Source organism: Castor canadensis, chromosome 9, assembly GCF_047511655.1.
Source record: "Castor canadensis chromosome 9, mCasCan1.hap1v2, whole genome shotgun sequence".
Classification (NCBI taxonomy): Eukaryota; Metazoa; Chordata; class Mammalia; order Rodentia; family Castoridae; genus Castor; species Castor canadensis.
The window spans coordinates 100876709-100894405 of record NC_133394.1 but is presented as its reverse complement, the minus strand read 5'-3'; the positions used below and the strand labels follow the sequence as shown (position 1 = coordinate 100894405).

At 32.9% G+C, this 17697-nt stretch overlaps 1 protein-coding gene across 2 annotated transcripts; it reads right to left on the bottom strand.

The window, feature by feature from the left end:
- Positions 1 to 2251: 2251 nt before the first annotated feature.
- Positions 2252 to 17437, bottom strand: Gnrhr (gonadotropin releasing hormone receptor). Of its 2 annotated transcripts, none has more exons than XM_074042096.1 (3): positions 16065 to 17437; positions 5384 to 5475; positions 2252 to 3179 (listed from the first exon to the last, which is right to left on the bottom strand). In XM_074042096.1, exons 1-3 carry the CDS (start codon positions 16581 to 16583, stop codon positions 3044 to 3046), a joined length of 747 nt encoding a protein of 248 aa, XP_073898197.1. In that variant the 5' UTR covers positions 16584 to 17437; the 3' UTR covers positions 2252 to 3043. The 2 variants fall into 2 exon arrangements, with proteins under 2 accessions (XP_073898197.1, XP_073898196.1); XM_074042095.1 differs by having other exon boundaries at positions 5384 to 5603; positions 16065 to 16995.
- Positions 17438 to 17697: the final 260 nt, after the last annotated feature.

Genomic DNA, 17697 nt, shown 5'->3' with positions numbered 1-17697 from the left:
CCTAGAAGATGTCTGTGATACCTGCCTCCCCACCACCAAGAGTATTTTTTTAAGCTATATCTCTGTATAATAGGCTGAAATTGAATTAATATAATCTTTACTTAGTTCATTGTTACTAGTTTATGTCAATTCTTAACTAAACTGAATTTCTGAAAGAAATACAATTTTAACTAGTTTAATAAGTTAAGTAATGAAGAAAATCAAGATAGAATCTTAATTACCTGATATCTTTGATTCATTGTGCACAATATTTCCTTTTTTTACAGTCTTCATTTTTATTATAATTATCAATTGAATAACCAAATAACTGAATGAAATAAATATATGTGAAATACTTTCTGGTAAGTGATGTATCTTTAATTGAAAAGTCATATTTAATTTATGGATTATGAATTTTAATTTAAATCCATGTCCATATTATAATGTATGGACCACAATACTGATATAGAATACTTACGAAGTTTCTCATAACATATTGTACCTTATATTAAGCCTTAAAAGTTTCTCAGTTTATGCCTAGCAAGCACAAGGCCTTGAGTTCAAACCCAAGTTCTGCCAAAAAGTACCCCAAAACAAAAACAATAACAACAAAGAGTTTCTCAGTTTAAAAAGAATGATTAAGAATATTGAAGCAGGGTTGGAGGTGTGGTTCAACTTGTCAAGTAAGAAATTCAAACCCAGTACCACAAAAAAAAGAATATTGAAGCAACATAGTATCATTGTTAACATTATTGTGCACGTCTATAAACAAATATACTTGGACACATTTTTATTATAAACTTTCTTATACAAAATCAAGCATAGATTCTTAATCTTTTTTGTGCTTTATTTTTGGCAGTCTGGTGTAGTCTATAAACCTCCTCTCTGGATTGTTTTTAAATGCATAAAATAATACTAATAGTACTAAAACAATGGCGATTATATTGGATATAGTTCTGTACTTGAACTACAGGTTAAGGATACCTGTATCCAGACTTCAAATAGCCCTTTAGTAAATGTACTAAAATTGTGCCTGAGTGGAACAGTTTCACATAAGAACCCATGTGAGATTCATTCTTTGAATGCATATGTAATAAAGCCCTTAGGTTTTACATGTGTAATTTGTACATGTGGGTTGTTTTTGCTTTTAAATTCAGAAGAGTTATCAGTATAGGAATACGAATGTGATTAAAAAAAAAACCTTGTAGAAGGTTGGTTTTGTTGTGAATTATCTACATCCCTGTGTCATCTAGCAGGACTATACAGTCTTGACATGAGTAGCCATGCAAACCTTGAGCATTTCTGCACACTGCAAATTTAGAGCCTCACCCAATTCATCTGTAGAGTTGGGCCATGGATCGGTTAGTTACAAGTTGAATAAGAAAAAAGATATGAAAGGAAGAGTAGACAGAACAAGGTTAATTGGGACAGAATTAGGAAATAAGAGAGGATATGAAAAAAAAATCCCATAATACTATAAAACTGAAAGTGCAAGAGGAGAAAAATAAGTAAAAGAAGGCTTACCATTAGTTAGCAATTTGTTTTCCACAATTTTGCATAACCTGGGATATTTGGAAATTGGTTTTATCTTTTGCATGGCTTTATACAGTTCATATGAATATAGTAGAAGTATCTTATCAATTTAAAAACATTAAATAACAATTGAATTTACTTTAAATCCCTTACATTGTTCTCACTAAATGAATATTATACTTCATTAGTATCTTCTCTTCCTATTTTTCATAAAAGAGATAGATACAGTCCTGAATTAAATAAAACAAGACACATGTCTCAAACATCTTTTTGCTTGTGCATTTGCTTGATTTTGTATTGATTTTCCTCAGTGATTTATGGATTATGCATTTAGAAGGATAAGGAGAGAGACAAAAACTCAAATTACTAAAATGGAAGGTCTATTATATATAAAATATAACCAGTATGTATCTTTTCTTAATTATATTTAAAAACACTGTTATTATTATGGCAGTTACCATAGACTTTATAGATTGTACAGCCTAGCAGAATATTCTAAAACCCCTGCCCAAACCTAACCCTTCTTACTTCCCCCAGCCCTAAATATAGGCAGTTCATATCCTGTACCATGTAAATGAAAGGGTCTGTGCCAGGGTGTGGAATGAATGGTGGGGTTGGTTGCTGAGGACTATAGGTTTCAGAATGCTTTTGAAGTCAAAAAGAAAATTATGTCCTTTGGGTTTTTTCCTCTCTTTTAATCACAGAAGGGAAAATTGATCCCATGAAGAGTGTCCTTCTCTATAAACTCTTGGCATTGTTAAGATTTTTTTTTTCAGCTAAGCCCCTTTTGGAGAAAAACTCTCCAAAGCATGATGAGGTTGGGACTATGTTGTAGTCTCTCAGCCTTCCATTTTTCATCTCTTTGCTGTAGGCTGTGGTTAAGTATTTATACATTATATTATTCAGAGGAAGTGAAAAGAAATCCAAATAATACGTAACAGGAAACCAGGCACTGCTGACTCAGGCCTATAATCCCAGTCACTTGGTAGACTGAAATTGGGAGGATTGCAGTTTGAGGCCAGCATGGACAAATAATTTTTGAGCCCCATCTCCAAAATAACCAGAGAAAAATGGACTGGAATTGTGGCTCTAGGGGTAGAGAGCCTGCTTTGCAAGCACGAAGCTCTGAGTTGAAACTTCAGCCCCACTAATAATATGTATGTGCGATAGGAGGTAAGAAAGGGCAGAGATTAATTTAGAATCTTATGATTAAAAGACAAATCTCAGTATATTTCCTGAAGTTCTGTTTTTCCTTTTAACTGCAACTCTGACAATGTGATTTCTAAAAGAATAAAGATAACTTAAGCTTAAATCCTGATTTATTTATGTGTAAATATGTTATAACCTTTGTGTTTATCATTCTCAAATGGGGGAAATTTATTACCTTGCCTTTCTTTTCATTACTTTTGTGTAGTCTATCAGTTACAGGGAGAAATATCCATATATAAGTGGATCAAAGCATGGGTTTAAAAAGGCAAAGAGAAAGAAGAAGTGATTTACTGGTTCTGACACTCTGTTTAACATCTCAGGATCAAACCAATACCAAATTCCTAAGACATAGTAGGGAGTCCAACAGACAATAAATGAAGTGGCAAATGCAACTGTCATCTTTAAGGTCCTCAGCCGGGCTCTTGGAATGTTGTTCTTGGATTGATTCAGCTGTAGTTCTATTAAACAGAAAAAAAGAGTAGTTGTTTAAAGATACTTTTCTTACAAAACCAAAATGGTCAAAAAGGAAGAGAGAATTACTAATTCAACCATGGAATATAGTGAAAGAAAATCACCAGTATTTTTAGTAATGATAATTTGTTTAAATAGCATTTTTTGTATGCTAGGCATGGTGGCACATATCTGTAAACCCAGTGTTCTGGAGGCTGAGATAGGAGGATTGTGAGTTTAAGGCTAGCCTGGTCCTCATAGTGAAAAGACCCCATCTCAATTTTTTTTAAAAAGCATGCTTTTATACTAAGTTGTCCACTATACTTCATAATGAATAGAAAAGATTAAAGAAGAGAGTATTTCTAAAGTTAAGTTCCATCAAATGAATCAGGAAATGAAATATGGGATACTCAAACAATTAAAATATAAAATTGAGAAAGTAGAGGTTGAACTGAGTTGAATTCTGACTTTACACAGAATTTTATTAACTGGCCAGTAAAATTGTGTATGGGTAAAAGTATGCTGCCCCAAATTATTTACTTCAAGTGTATGTTCTTCCTATGATATTCAAAATTATTTCACTTTTCATGTATATATATTTTAAAGTTTATAGGTTACTGTTGTGAAAAAAGTTTCTGAAGTGAATGCAATAACTGACTTTAATAGTCAGGATTCTTCTCTGAAGTTAAGGTCTTAGACTTAATGTTAAAAATTTTAAGTGTTAAAAATATGTTCTTGTATTTCATAATCCAGAAGTATTATTTTAAAATGAGAAATATTCTTTAAATACTATTTTTTCAGGCAAACAGATAGTGCTCTTCAGAAATAGTGATTTTGCAACTTCATTAATCAACAAAGAATAGAATTACAGAGAAAAGCATTCCTGATATTTTAATTATAAAATTAATTTTTTGACTAGAAATGTTAAAATAAGTAATTATGGAATTTTGGTGAGACAAAAATAATTACCGTTTCCTACCTGCCTTGCTATTTTCACACATTATTTCTTGTAATCCTCAATATTTGTAAATGTTAGAGGAATTAAAAAATAACAAAGCAGTCATTAGGAACAGGCACATTCAAAAATGGTTTTGGTTTAGCACAGTGGCTGAATATGAAAAATATAGACATTTGCCTTTTTTTTGTGGTGCTGAAGTTTGAAATCAATCTCTACACCTTGAGCAATTCTACCATCCCTTTTTTGTGATTTTTTTTTTTTTTTTTAGATAGGGTCTCATGAACTATTTGCCTGGACTGGCTTCAAACTGCAATCCTCCTGATCTGTCTACTGAGTTTCTAGGATTACAGGTCTGATCCACTGATGCCTGACTTCTTTGCCTCTTTTGAAATGTCTTTCCACTTGATTCTTGGTTTACTGTTTACTGTCTGACTTTGCTGCTGGACTGTAGGTCCTGTGAAAGCAGGATAATCACTAGATTTGTGTTGCTCATAAGTATCCCACCTAACAGTTTCCATCAGTATCAAGTAACCAGTACATATTATTTGAATAAATAAAAAAGCAAATGAATAAGTGTGCTATTTATCACTCCCTGTTTCTGCTTTTTAGTTTTTCTGCTTCTGCACTGCTCATAATTCTTCAGATTAACTCCTGCTTTGGATTCATGTTTTTATTCCCCCTGTGCCCTTCTTAGGTAGTCCTTATGTGATTGAATCTTTCTTAGATAAGATTTTGAAGACAAATTATATTTTGCAGTATGCTATTTTATAATATATTATACTACAAAATGATAGAAAATATTTTGTGCTGGTAAGTGAAAACTTATAGAACATCACTGTCATTACTTCCTTTTGACAATATCTATACACATAGCATGCATAATTTATATTGTGGATACAAGGGATTTGAATATAAAACAAAACAGTTTCACAGGTCTACTGCTATTTTCTAGATACCAGGTATTTAGTGTATTGGCCATACAGGAGCAATTTTCCAGTGCTTATCTTGGGTTTTAATGGAGTAATTTCTTCTTTAATTTCATGGTGCAAATTTAGAATATCAGAAGATATTAGCAGATCTGTTCTGTAAATTGGGGTATAACAAAAGTATTATCTCATGGGGTAATATATTAAATAACTAATACACATAAATTGCTTAGAACAGTATCTGGCACATAGTAAGTGCCGCTCTGCCTTAGTGCTGTTGTTTAAAATTGTTTGCCCACATTTAACACTAAATCTAGGGAATACATACTGCGGGGATCCTGATGTAGGACCTGTGTCAGAGTGAAGATGATTTTTGCATTGCACATCAGCATGATGAGAAGAGGGATAATGAAGAGGCAGCTGAAGGTGAAGAAGTTATAAAAGGCTTGATGCCACCATTGTGGAAAACTGCAGTGTGTTACACATTGAGAAAAAACCTCTGTCTGCCCAGAACCATCTGCTAGGTGGACCATCCTGAAGATATATAGCTGCATGAGAAATAAGAAAGTAAAAAATTATGTTACTTTTTTCAAACAGTATTTGAAAGCTTTCTCTCCCGTATTCTACTATCCTTCTAACATGTTTTTAACCTAAAGTAATTTTTAAGCTTCTTGGTATGATTTTTTGGCATTTCTCTGAAGACTTATAAATGGATGTTACTTAAAATATATTTGAGTACATGAGAATGGAACTATAGGATTTTGGAGATTTGGGGAATTACTTCAACCTTTCATAGTTATCATACCAACAAATGATGGATAATCATTTGTGTTGGATAATCTCAGCTGTCAACTTGATTGGGTTGAGAGATACCTAGAACATTGGGTGTTCCTAGAAAGATATTTGGCACCTGAGTAAGCCAACTGAGGGAGGAAGATCCACCCTGAATGTGGGCAGCACTGACCATTAGACTGGAGAAATGGATAGAACAAAAAGTTGAAGAAGGGGAAACTTGCCCAGTACCTATCCTCTGAACATTTTTGAGTGGGTACATGTCTTTGTTGCTGCCATTGCCCCAGACAACAGAATCCAGATTCTTCAACCTTTGGATGCACTCTCACTCCAGCAACTCTCTAGGGGCTTCCAAGACTTCAGCCTCAGATGGGGATAGAATCATTGGTCCCTCTTGTTCTGATGCCTCCAGCTTCTTGGACTGAACAGCTATGTTTTCCCTGACTCTCCAGAATGTGGGTGGATATTATTGGACTATACAATCTATGGCTGTGTAATCTAGTCTAATAAAGTCCCTCACAATTGTATATATTCTATTGGTTCTTTTCCTCTGGAAATTTTTTGTATGATAGTAAGAAAGAGCTTTCTTTTCCTCTGCCCATTTATTAGTTGTTGTTTTATAATTTTTATCAGCACCAATTAATGGATTTTACTTTTGTATTTGATAGTTCATTCCATTTTTTATGTTGTTATTGTTGTTTTTGGTGGTACTATGGTTTGAACTCAAGGACTTACACTTACTAGGCAGGTGCTCTACCACCTGAGCTATTTCCCTGTTATTTTGATATTTTGATGGTTAAAGTGTTCCAAGTTTGGCCATCTGGATCACAGATCCTTTATATATGCTCCATCATTCTTTGAGCACCTCATGACTCTTTGGTATAAGAAAGCTCTTTCTTACTGTAGATGTAAAGCTTGCTCTTTACTATAGATGTAAAATAGAATTAGTGATTAACATTTTCTAATTAGTATATAATAACTGATTCAGCCAAGAATCACCAATGGCTGGCCAAAAAGTGAGTAAAAGTTTGAGAATAAGATATTTACAAAATCTCAAAGTATTTATCTGCAGGATCCTTATTCATCATAAAGAGTAAAACAATAACTTTTCAGTATGGAAGTATCCACATAACACTGCCAGTAATGGAAACAATTGACAGTATATTTCTCTTTAGCCAATGCATGGAGAAGAACTCATACTGGCTTAAGGTCACAACTTGAGAATAAGCATGAGAAAACCTTAGACAAACCTAAATAGCTGCATTCTTCAACAATGACAACACAAAGGAAGACTGAGGAATTGTTCCAGTTAAAGGTAGACATATAACTTAATCCAGCACAGAATCTTGGATTTTCTTTTTTTCCCCTCAGGTTTCAGTAATAATCTTGTATTTTCTTTTGCAAAAAGGGCAAAAATTAAAGTATGACAACCAGTGAGATCCGAACAGGGCAGATAGATTAAATAATACTCTCACGTCAATGCTAATTTCTGTAAGTTATGTGTAAGAAGTCTTCAACACTCATTGAAGCATTGACTGGTAAGGAAATATCATGTCCTCAACTCTTAATCAAAAACTGTTATATATGTGAGAGATTAAAACAAATATGAAAGTGTAGGAAAATGCTAATATTTGTTAATATATGGGTGAAAGGTATCTAAGAAATTTTTGTATGATTCTTGCAACCTTTCTCTGAGTGTGAAGTTACATTTTAAAATATATATCTTTATTCTAAAAATTTTAAAACCACATATGAGATTAACTTTTTTTTTACACCAACATTTTTTTTTTTGCAATACTGGGGTTTGAACTCAGGACCTCATACTTGCTAGGCAGATGTTCTACCACTTGAGCTACTCTGCCAGCCCTGTGTCAGCTCTTAATGAAACATTGTAACTAGTTGTAAATAATAAATTCTAGTGGACATTTATCCATTCTTTCCCCATTCATCAAGCACGTCTTAGTTATTTCTAAGCTTTCCACTGAGAAAATTAATTTTACCATGAAACAATTACTTTTTTCACTAAGAATTTTATTTATTTTTATTGCTGTACTGGGTGGGGGTACATTGTGGCATTTACAAAAGTTATTATAATATATCAAATATAATCACACTTGAATTCATCCCTTCCAACATTCTCGTTTTCTCCCTCTTTGCCCCATTCCTGGAATAGTTTCAACAGGTATCATTTTTCCATTTACATACATTTGTATACAGTATTTGCACTGTATTCATCTTCCCACACCTTTTCCCCACTTCCTCCCTCCTCCCACTGGTACCAGCCTCCCCCAGGCAGGACATGTCTTTCACCCTGTACAAATATCAACTCAAAGTGGATTAAGGACCTTAAAGTAAGATCTAAAACTTTGAGGCTAGTGCAGGAAAGAGCAGGGAATACACTGGAATTAATAGGCATAGGCAATGATTTCCTAAATAGGAATCAAATGGTTCAGCAACTAAGAGAAAGGATTGACAAATGGGACTGCATGAAATAAAAAGCTTCTGTACGACAAAAGAAATGAAACATTATCAAAATGGGAAAATAAAACAGCAAAAGAATTTTAAAACTGATATCAAGTAAACTTGAACAAAATAATTTTATTTTAATCAAGTGAAAGATAATATATTTGTAAATATATTTATTTTTCCATTGAATTAAGAAATTTTAATTTAACAGACCCAGAAGTTCTTTCCTTTTTTGAATTATATAAGTAGGAATAAGGCATATCTATTAAAAAGTACAATCTTTTTTTTGTAAAGTTGAAAAATAATGCTGTTTATTATATTTATAATTAAGATTTTTGGTTTCAGATCTTTTTCTATCATTAGGAAAAAATTTGAATTAATCCACTAGAGGGCGACTAATGATCATATTACAATCTCAAAATCAAGGACTCCAAAAAAGTGCATTCAGCTACTTTATCTTATGATCCAGAACAACTTTTCCCCACATTTCAAAGTGAATCAGTGTTCCATTATTTCTTTACAACTTTACCTCATGTAAAAGTTAGTGTTTAATTAGATCAAATAGATTTGTGAGTTGAAGTCTTTGGAATGTTTACCTCACATAGAACTTGATAATCTTACATTTCTTTAAAGTTTTACCACTTTCCTCCATACCTCCCCAAATATATTTGGAATCAGATAAGCTGAGTCACCTCTTTGCTCTGCACTGGGTCACATTTTCACTTTAGTATTTCAAATTTTTAAGCCATAATTATGAAACTTTCAGTATCATAAACCTTGAAACATAGTATTATGATTTGAGTAACTACCTAACATCTTTGTTTAACAAATGTCTTTTTTAGTAACTCCTAGGTGACTATAACTATACCAGGTGTTCTCTACATGTTTGAGCAGGATATTTGTAAATAGCCTGTCACTAAAGTCGAACCAAATATTTATATCAGGAATTTAATAGTTCATGTAGATATTATAGAATATAGGTGACACCTAAAATATGAAACAGACTGACAAGTTTAAAAAGAGAAATATAATAAAGTATATAAGAATTGAGAATCTCACTTGTCCCTAAATTAATTTGAGTCTTGATCCAATTTGTTTTGTGCTCCAAGGTCATGTTCACTTGAGTAATTAATATAGGGATCCATTTTGCTTTCAGTGATCCCTTTGTCATTGGATTATATTTCTTTAACTTCTGTATGCTTCCCTGACTTGTCCCTGATTATTTCTTATCCATGTTTGTTTTATTTCACCATAAACAAGAACATTCTGTTCTTTTTTCACATCCTTCTTCACAAGCAATTTGCAGATGTTCATTCCTTCTTAGAATATTATCTTTAGCCTTCACCCTACACACACTTACTACAGTATTATCAAAGGTAATTAAAAAGAGAAAAATACAGTAAATGAGAAAATGAAGATCCATTTACAAAGTAAATATATATATGTATAAATGCATAACATATAGTTCTTCTACTGATGTCTTCTATGTATCTACTTACACTCACCTTAAGATTTTCCTTCCCTAGTCTCCTACAGGAATAAAGGAAATGGATAATATTGTGTAGAGTGTAGTAGTTAAAAGCTCTGGCTATGGAGTTGAAGGAGTTAGGGCAAAATATGCTAAACTGGCACATAGATTACTTGAAGTTGGAAATGCTTGAGGAAACATAACTTCAGAAAGAGTTATTTGGCCTGACTTTCCCTACATATAAAATACTCTTTTTGGGAGGGATGTCTTTTAAATACCAGAGGTTCATAATTAGGGCTGCAGTTAACCTGAATAAACAAGTTCTTTGAAGTAATGATTTTCTTTCACGAATTACTACATCTCCCCCTTCCTCGCCCATATACCTCTCTTAATAAAATTCCTAGTATTAACTACCCTAGTCACAATATCCATTTGTCCTGTCATTCCTTCACAAATTTTTGTTGTATAAAAAGTATAAAAGCATTGTGCTTTGGTCATTTCTTCATACTTCATTATCTTGTGAATATAAGTTTAATAAAAGTTTTAGTGCTTTTCTCTTGTTAAGCATCTCTTGGATTAGTTGTGTTCCTAGGTTCAGCCAAAGAGCCCACATAAGAACTAAGGATAGTGGGGATCTCTCTCCTCCTCACAGTTAGCTGGATATATTGACATTCTACTCATTAGACAGTAATCTTGAGCTTTTATGTAATACTCATAGGCTTAATTTCTCCATGTATAAAATAAGGACAAAATTGTACATAATTTATACAGTTTTGGGGAAGATTTATAAAATATTGTATGTAAAGACATGTAGCACATTGCTAGCACATATTTGTGTCTTTAGCTATTATTTGTCATTTTCACTATTGGTATTTCTATTTCTAATGTGCTACTACTATGTTCTAGCCCAGTGCTTGGCATATAGCACATGTGAAATAAATATTTATTGAATTTAAACTTCAGTCCAAGTTCAGAACTACATTCTACACCAGTGAACTCTCTTATGTGTCAAGGTAAGCCTCCATGCATCTTCAGACCATATTTCTTTATCTCCCAAACTAAGGAGTGGCTCATTTCTTGCCTGTAAGCTTGAGTTAATTATAGAAGTTAAAAGCTGTCAATCTGTAATACTCCATATTAACACAGATAAGCTGAGATATGAACTCTTTCTGCAAAATCTGCAAACAATCTGCTACTCTGAAACTCTTATGGTCTTAGATTATTCTTCTTAAAAAGTATGTGACTTTTAATTAGGTAGTCAGACCTAATTTAGGAAGTATTTTTTTCTTTAACTACAGTGCCAGCCTGACCACAGTCTTAGAGCTACTCCCAAGACATGCTTACTGCTTTTCTTCCCTCTCTCTCTGCTTTCTTCCCTGTCTTCCTTGCCTCCTTTCCTGACATCTTCCTTCCTTCCCAACCTACTTTGAGAAATGATAACACCAAGACTTGAATTATACTTTCGCATATGTAGCTTTCAAAATGAGCAGTATAGTTTTGTTACCAGGTGACACTTCTGCCAAATTTCTTGATCAGTGAGAATGCAAGTCACAATTTTGAAAAAAATTGAGTAAATCTATCTTTATGTAAGCATTTCTTTTTTTCTTTAACAATTAACCATTTTCATAAGCTTATCTCTATAGTTTTTATTTCCTGACTTCAAAAACCCTACTATGAAGGAAAAAAGTAGGGAGAAAAGAAGGAAATGAACATTAATTGTTTAAAATTACAGTGAAAATTCTTATACTAGAAGATTTTATATATCACACAATATATTCTTTACAATTACTCTTTTAAACTTAGTTATGTAATTCACTCAGAATCATGTAACTGGAAAAAGACAACTCTGAGATTTGAACACAATTCTATTTAAATCCAATACCCATGATTTCTAACATTCTGCTGGCTTTCAAATATTGTTGCAGGGATATCTGACATCTTTAAAGGGACTGTGAGTGGATGCTAGCAAACAGCTGAGAGGAAGAGTGGTCTGTCCTATCCCCATTTAAAACAGAAATGCTCTACTTATAGCTGTTTAATTTATTGGGGCTCCACAAAAGATTTTTTTAAAGGAATTTTATTACTCACAAAAAGTTTATAAGGTACTCTGTGCTGAAACTTACGAAAATGCATCCCAAAACCATTATAAGACTTGGCTTCTGAGGTTAATAATCACGAATGTGGAAAACCAAGTGGCCAATATAAAATTGATTACTCTGAGTTCTAGCAAAATGTCACAGATTTCCAGATTCTCTGACTTTAGTTGTAACAACTGGTTTGTTGTTATTTTTTTTTAAACTGAGGTTTGAATCACTCAAGGAATGAACAACCAATATATGCACCAAGGAATGAAGATTAAAGTTACCCTTTCAATGTAAATTAGCCACAACAGGATGTGATTTTGTCAATGGACTTATCTATTGAGTGTGGTGAAGCATGAGACATACTATGTTTCAAAGTCTAGAAATAAAAATCTCAGTGTCTCTTGTCTTCTCTATTACATACATACTATATTAGTCACAGGGTTGAAACCTCTTTAATTCGGAGGGGTAGCACACTTGGTAAAATGTGTCCAACAGGACCACTGACATTGGGAAAGTTAGTGAGTCCTTTTAGATCCATGGGTTTTTTTTGTTGTTGTTAGAATTTTTTAATTTTTATTTTATTATTTTTACATCTACTCGCATGTATATATATTGTTCCCCCACTCCCCCGCCCTTTCTGGGCAGAACCTGTTTTGCCCTCTTGTTCTCCGAATTTGTTGAGGAGAAAAACATAAGAGATAATAAGAAAGACATAGCATTTTTGCTAGTTTGAGATAAAGATAGCTATGCAGAAAGATTCCTAGCATTGCTTCCATGCACATGTGTATTACAACCCACATTGGTTCATTTCTACCAGACCTCTTCACTACTTCCTAGTCCCCTTCCCATAGTGGCTTCTGCCAGTTTGAGATTACTATATTCACTTCTCTACAGTAAGCACATCAACCACAGATCCCTGTTTTTTGAACTACAATATGTGCCCATTAAATATTTAAAACTGAAATATAACACACTATTTATATCATGAATCCTTTTTCTTAGTTACGTATGTGTGAGAAAAAGAGAGACAAAGAGGTAGATCTCAGTGTAGTATGTATTTCTTAATTCAAGTTATTGCCAAGAAGATTTGAATGCCATTTCTTTCAAAGGTTAGACCTTAGCTCTTTTATATGTGAAACAGAGAAAATTCTATGACTCCTATTTATCTTATAGAGTTAATGTAAATATCAAATGAGATTAATAGTGAGACTTCTTTTTTGAAACTTCAGCAAAGTGCTCTACAAATTTAAAGTATTGTTGAAAGTAAAGATGAGTCATTTGTTTTACAAAATAAAATAATGCCATCATATCCTGTAGTTAATATTCATATAAATCTTTCTGATAGAGTAATATATTTGAGATCAGACTATTACATGACATTCCTAAATAATTCAAAGCCACTTTCATATTTTTTTTTGTTACATCAGATAGGTAAGTATAGTATTTGGCTTTATCTTTCCATTATTGCTGTGGTATGTTTAAATGAAAATAATTGAAATAAGAAGTCAATCTTTTATGTAGTGTTTCTGGGAGAGTTCTTTCAAGGACAATGAAACTGTAATACGCCATTCATTTATTATCACAAATTGGTTTATTTATCTTTGTTTGCATTTTTATCTACATCAGTGTCTCAAATTATTTAGCTGTACCTAAATAAAGATTTTACATTGCCAATAGTCATGTGTTAAAGCATGTTTTTACCTCTTCCCATAACCTAGCTATCCTTGCATTTCAAACAGATTTGTAGACAAACCCTTCTCAACCTACCTGGCTATTTCAATGGGCTTACTATTCAAAATATTTGGCTACAAAAAAGTGGAGGATTAATTTAATCTACTGTATTATTAAATAGAATCAATTTTTTGAAGATAAATATAAATGCCTTTTATTTAAATTGTTTTAAAGCACATTAAAATATAATCAAATACTTAAAGCAGACATAACAATGTGGGTGCTATAACATCTGTAAGAATAGAATATATGACCACAACACCACAAGGGAAAAGAAGTAAGAGTAAAAAAAATTCCATTGCAAAGCGATGTATATAATATTTGAAGATAGAAATTTTGTAAATTAGTAGAGCAAATTTATTGCCAAGTTTTTTTCTTGTTTATTTGAATTTGGCCCTTAGTATTGATTCCCTCTAATATCACCTTATCCAATGGAGCTTAATCACGCCATTGCCAAATAATTCAAAAAGATTCTTTATCTCACTCCACTCTATTTGGTCTTACCTATATAAATGTATATTCATATTATTGTTGCACTGGGGGAACACTGTCACTTTTATAAAAGTGCTTATAATATATCTTAGCTAAATTCACCTCCTCCATCATTCTTCTTTTTCCCCCTCCCCTCTTCTTAGAATAGTTTCAACAGGTATAATTTTTCTCTTTTCATATGTGAGTATATAGTATTTCTATCATATTCACCCTCTCTACATATATTTTGCCAAAATATTTTTGTTAAAAAATCACTTTGGGGTATCAGCTTTGCTAATTACTCTGATTTGATCATTATAAAATGGGATGTATTGAAACATCACGTTATCCTCATAAGTATGTACAATTATTATTTACCAATTAAAAATAAAAAGTTAAATGCCATTTTTACTTATTACCCAGGACTCACAAAGGCTATCAGACTTCTACATTAACTTCAAATATTTTTTGTGGCTATCAGTTTCTTCTATAATATCAATATATTATACTCTTCATCCATTCATTTATCCAAATGTTTTTAATATTATATCTTTAAAATTTTTTGTTCAATTTATTTTTAATTTATCCATAAAGACATAAATATTATACATATTAATCTATAAAAACATTTTAATTTTCATTTTTGTTAGATACTGTAAATATTAGTTAAGTTGAGCACAACAAATTAACATGGTAGTGGATGCTACCATGTTAGCATCTACTGTAATGACAAACACAGACAGACAAAAATCTAATCACAATATTAGATTAGGCTATGAGGTCAAATAAAGAGGGGCAAACTCCAAACCTAAGTTCTCACTATTCCTATTCTCAATCCTTCACTTCAACCAAACAAGTTCCCTATTAAAATTAGTCATACTTTTGAATCTTTAATAAAAAATATGTAAAATGTTTCTTTTATTTTTTCACCCAAATACCATTCAGCCTTTATAAAAACTCAACTTATTCTGTCTTTAACCTAAAACCTTTCTTCTTCAACATTTCAACTAAAACTTACCTCTTTGTTTTCTCATAAATATAATAGGTTTAATATTTTTTTTGTACCTAGCTGTATTAGTGTTATATAAGTTTTGTCTCCACATATAAATTACATTTTCTTTGTGGGTTATTTCTGAGGTATCAGGGTTGTGTTACGGATCTAAATTATGTTTAGCTTCTCTAAGAAAACCAACCGAAGCAGCACTCATACTTTAAAGAAACAAAAATGGAAATTTCAAGAGCAAAAGCCTTAGCTAAATAACTTCATTTCAAGTGACTTATTTGTGAGATCTAATCTTGCATATTCAACCACTGTAAGAGTAATTATAATATACTCTTCTCCAGGGAAATCAGAGTTTTAGTTTTTCCCATATCTCTTGCCATGAAACATGTACTAATAAAATTGTCTCATAGGAAAAGGTATAAATACATTCTGCCTATGTAAATTTCATGGTTCCTAAAAATTTTCTTCAACTAACCATTAATCCGTGTCAACCAGAGCAAAAGAAAAAATAGAAGAAGATGGGCACAGTGGAGTGCACCTGTAATCCCAGGTATTTGGGAGCCCGAGGCAGGAGGATTGAGAGTTTGAGGCCAGCCTAGGCAAAATAGTGGGGATCCCCCCTCATCTCAAAAAAAAAAAAAAATTAGCATAGGAACGAAATAAAATTTGAGAATAGCTATCTTCTGAGAAATCTTTAGTATGTACCAGAGATTACAGTAGATACTTTAATGCCTGATTCATCTAATCATTACAAAAACAAATGAAGTAGGCATTACCTGAGTTTTATAAATAAGTGAACAGAAACTCATGAAGGCTAAGAAATTTGCCCAAGGCAATAGCAGAGTTAGGATTAAACTCTGTTCTCTGATTTGCAGAACCCCAGTTCTTAAAGGCAATATAGTAGGTATTGCCTTTGATAAGGTACAGACTTACTGAAGTTTAGATAGGAATTTGTAATCACCATGTTCACACAAGTTCATGGATAATGGTTTACCTGTGGTCCAGCAAAAACACTACTGAGGATCCAGGCCAGGCCAATCATGGACTGTTCAAGCTTGCGGTTGCTTTGCACAGCTAGTGGCCGGGTGATGGCTATGAAACGGTCTAGGCTGATCACCATCATCATGAAGGCTGGGGCGTACATGGAGAAAAGCTTCAGGTAGCTGAGGACTTTGCAGAGGAACTCTCCAGCATACCACTGGACTGTAATGTTCCACATCCCGTCTAGTGGCATGACAATCAGAGTCTCCAACAGGTTGGCTAAAGTCAAGTGTTTTAAAAGCACCTTCATTCTGGAGAGCTTTTTCCCTTTCTCCTTCTGAGTCCAATTCTGAAGTTTCAACAAGAAAGAAGCATTAAAAATGGTGGAGAGTAGAAAAAGGAAGAAAGTCACTGTCACTCGGATCTTTCCAGATAAGGTCAGGGTGGGGAGGTTCCCCTGCATCAGCGGGATGCTGTTGTTGATGGCTGAACAGTGGTTTTGATTCTGTTCAGGAGAGGCACTGTTTGCCATATTTCCCCAAAGATAAAGAATGGAAACTTGTGTTTCTGAGAGTTCTGATATTTTATTGTAAGAACCCAAAGTCCTGTTTTATATCTATCTTGGTTAGATGGAAACGTCACACGTTTAGATTTATGTTGAATTTTGTCCCCAAGATAGTTTAGACTTGATGTGAAAGATCAAGGTGAACTTGTTTTGTGGATTTGTAATCCAACAGAGTGCTGAAACAGAGGATGCCAAACACATTCTGAAGGCCAAATGTAACTGTAGCACCTCAGCAGATGGCCTGGTTTCCACAACATTTTTTCCTAAGTGAGGAAGTACATCTGAAGCCTACTTTTGAAGTTAAAAGTCACTCATGATTTTATTCGATTAATTGTAATGAAGAGATTTTCTAAGAACTGTTCAGTGTAGTATTCTATCACACAGATGCAAAATGAAATGAAAAATACAAAAAAGCCTGATCTTATTAAAATCTGTTGTTTTAAGAATTTATTAATTTATTTTGCATTGTTGTTGTCTTAAGAATTTAATACAGTTCTTGGTGCCAGGTATGGGATTCAGGCCTGTAATCCCAGCCACTTGGGAGGCAGAGATGGGAAGGAGCAATTGTGGTTTAAGGCCAGCCTTGGCAAAACATTAGTAAAACCCCATTTCAACTAACAAGACAGGTGTGTTCTGTGGGCCTGTGGTCTCAACTTTTCAGGAGACATAGGTAAGAGGATTTCGGTCCAAGCCCAGCCCAGTAAAAACCCAATTAAAAAAAAAATAAAAGAATTTATTTATTTTATAATTTACCTTTTCTTTTGAAGGTTTCAAATATTTATTTTAAAGTCTCCAGAGCCAAATGTGAACTGGCACATTGTAGAGACTCAATAATATTTATAAAAATGAACATATATTTAATTTTTAACAATACTATACTGTAAACACTTTGTACAAAAGATCCTAAGTATCCTAATGTATATTATAACTATTCTTAAGTAACCCAAACACATTGATGGTAGACATAAATGCAAAATATGGGTTCTTTAAATACATTTTATAATTTACTTTTGAAGATAGTTGAAAGTATCTTCAACTCATAATAGATGTTGTCTGGGTTTTGTCACACATTTTAATGTTA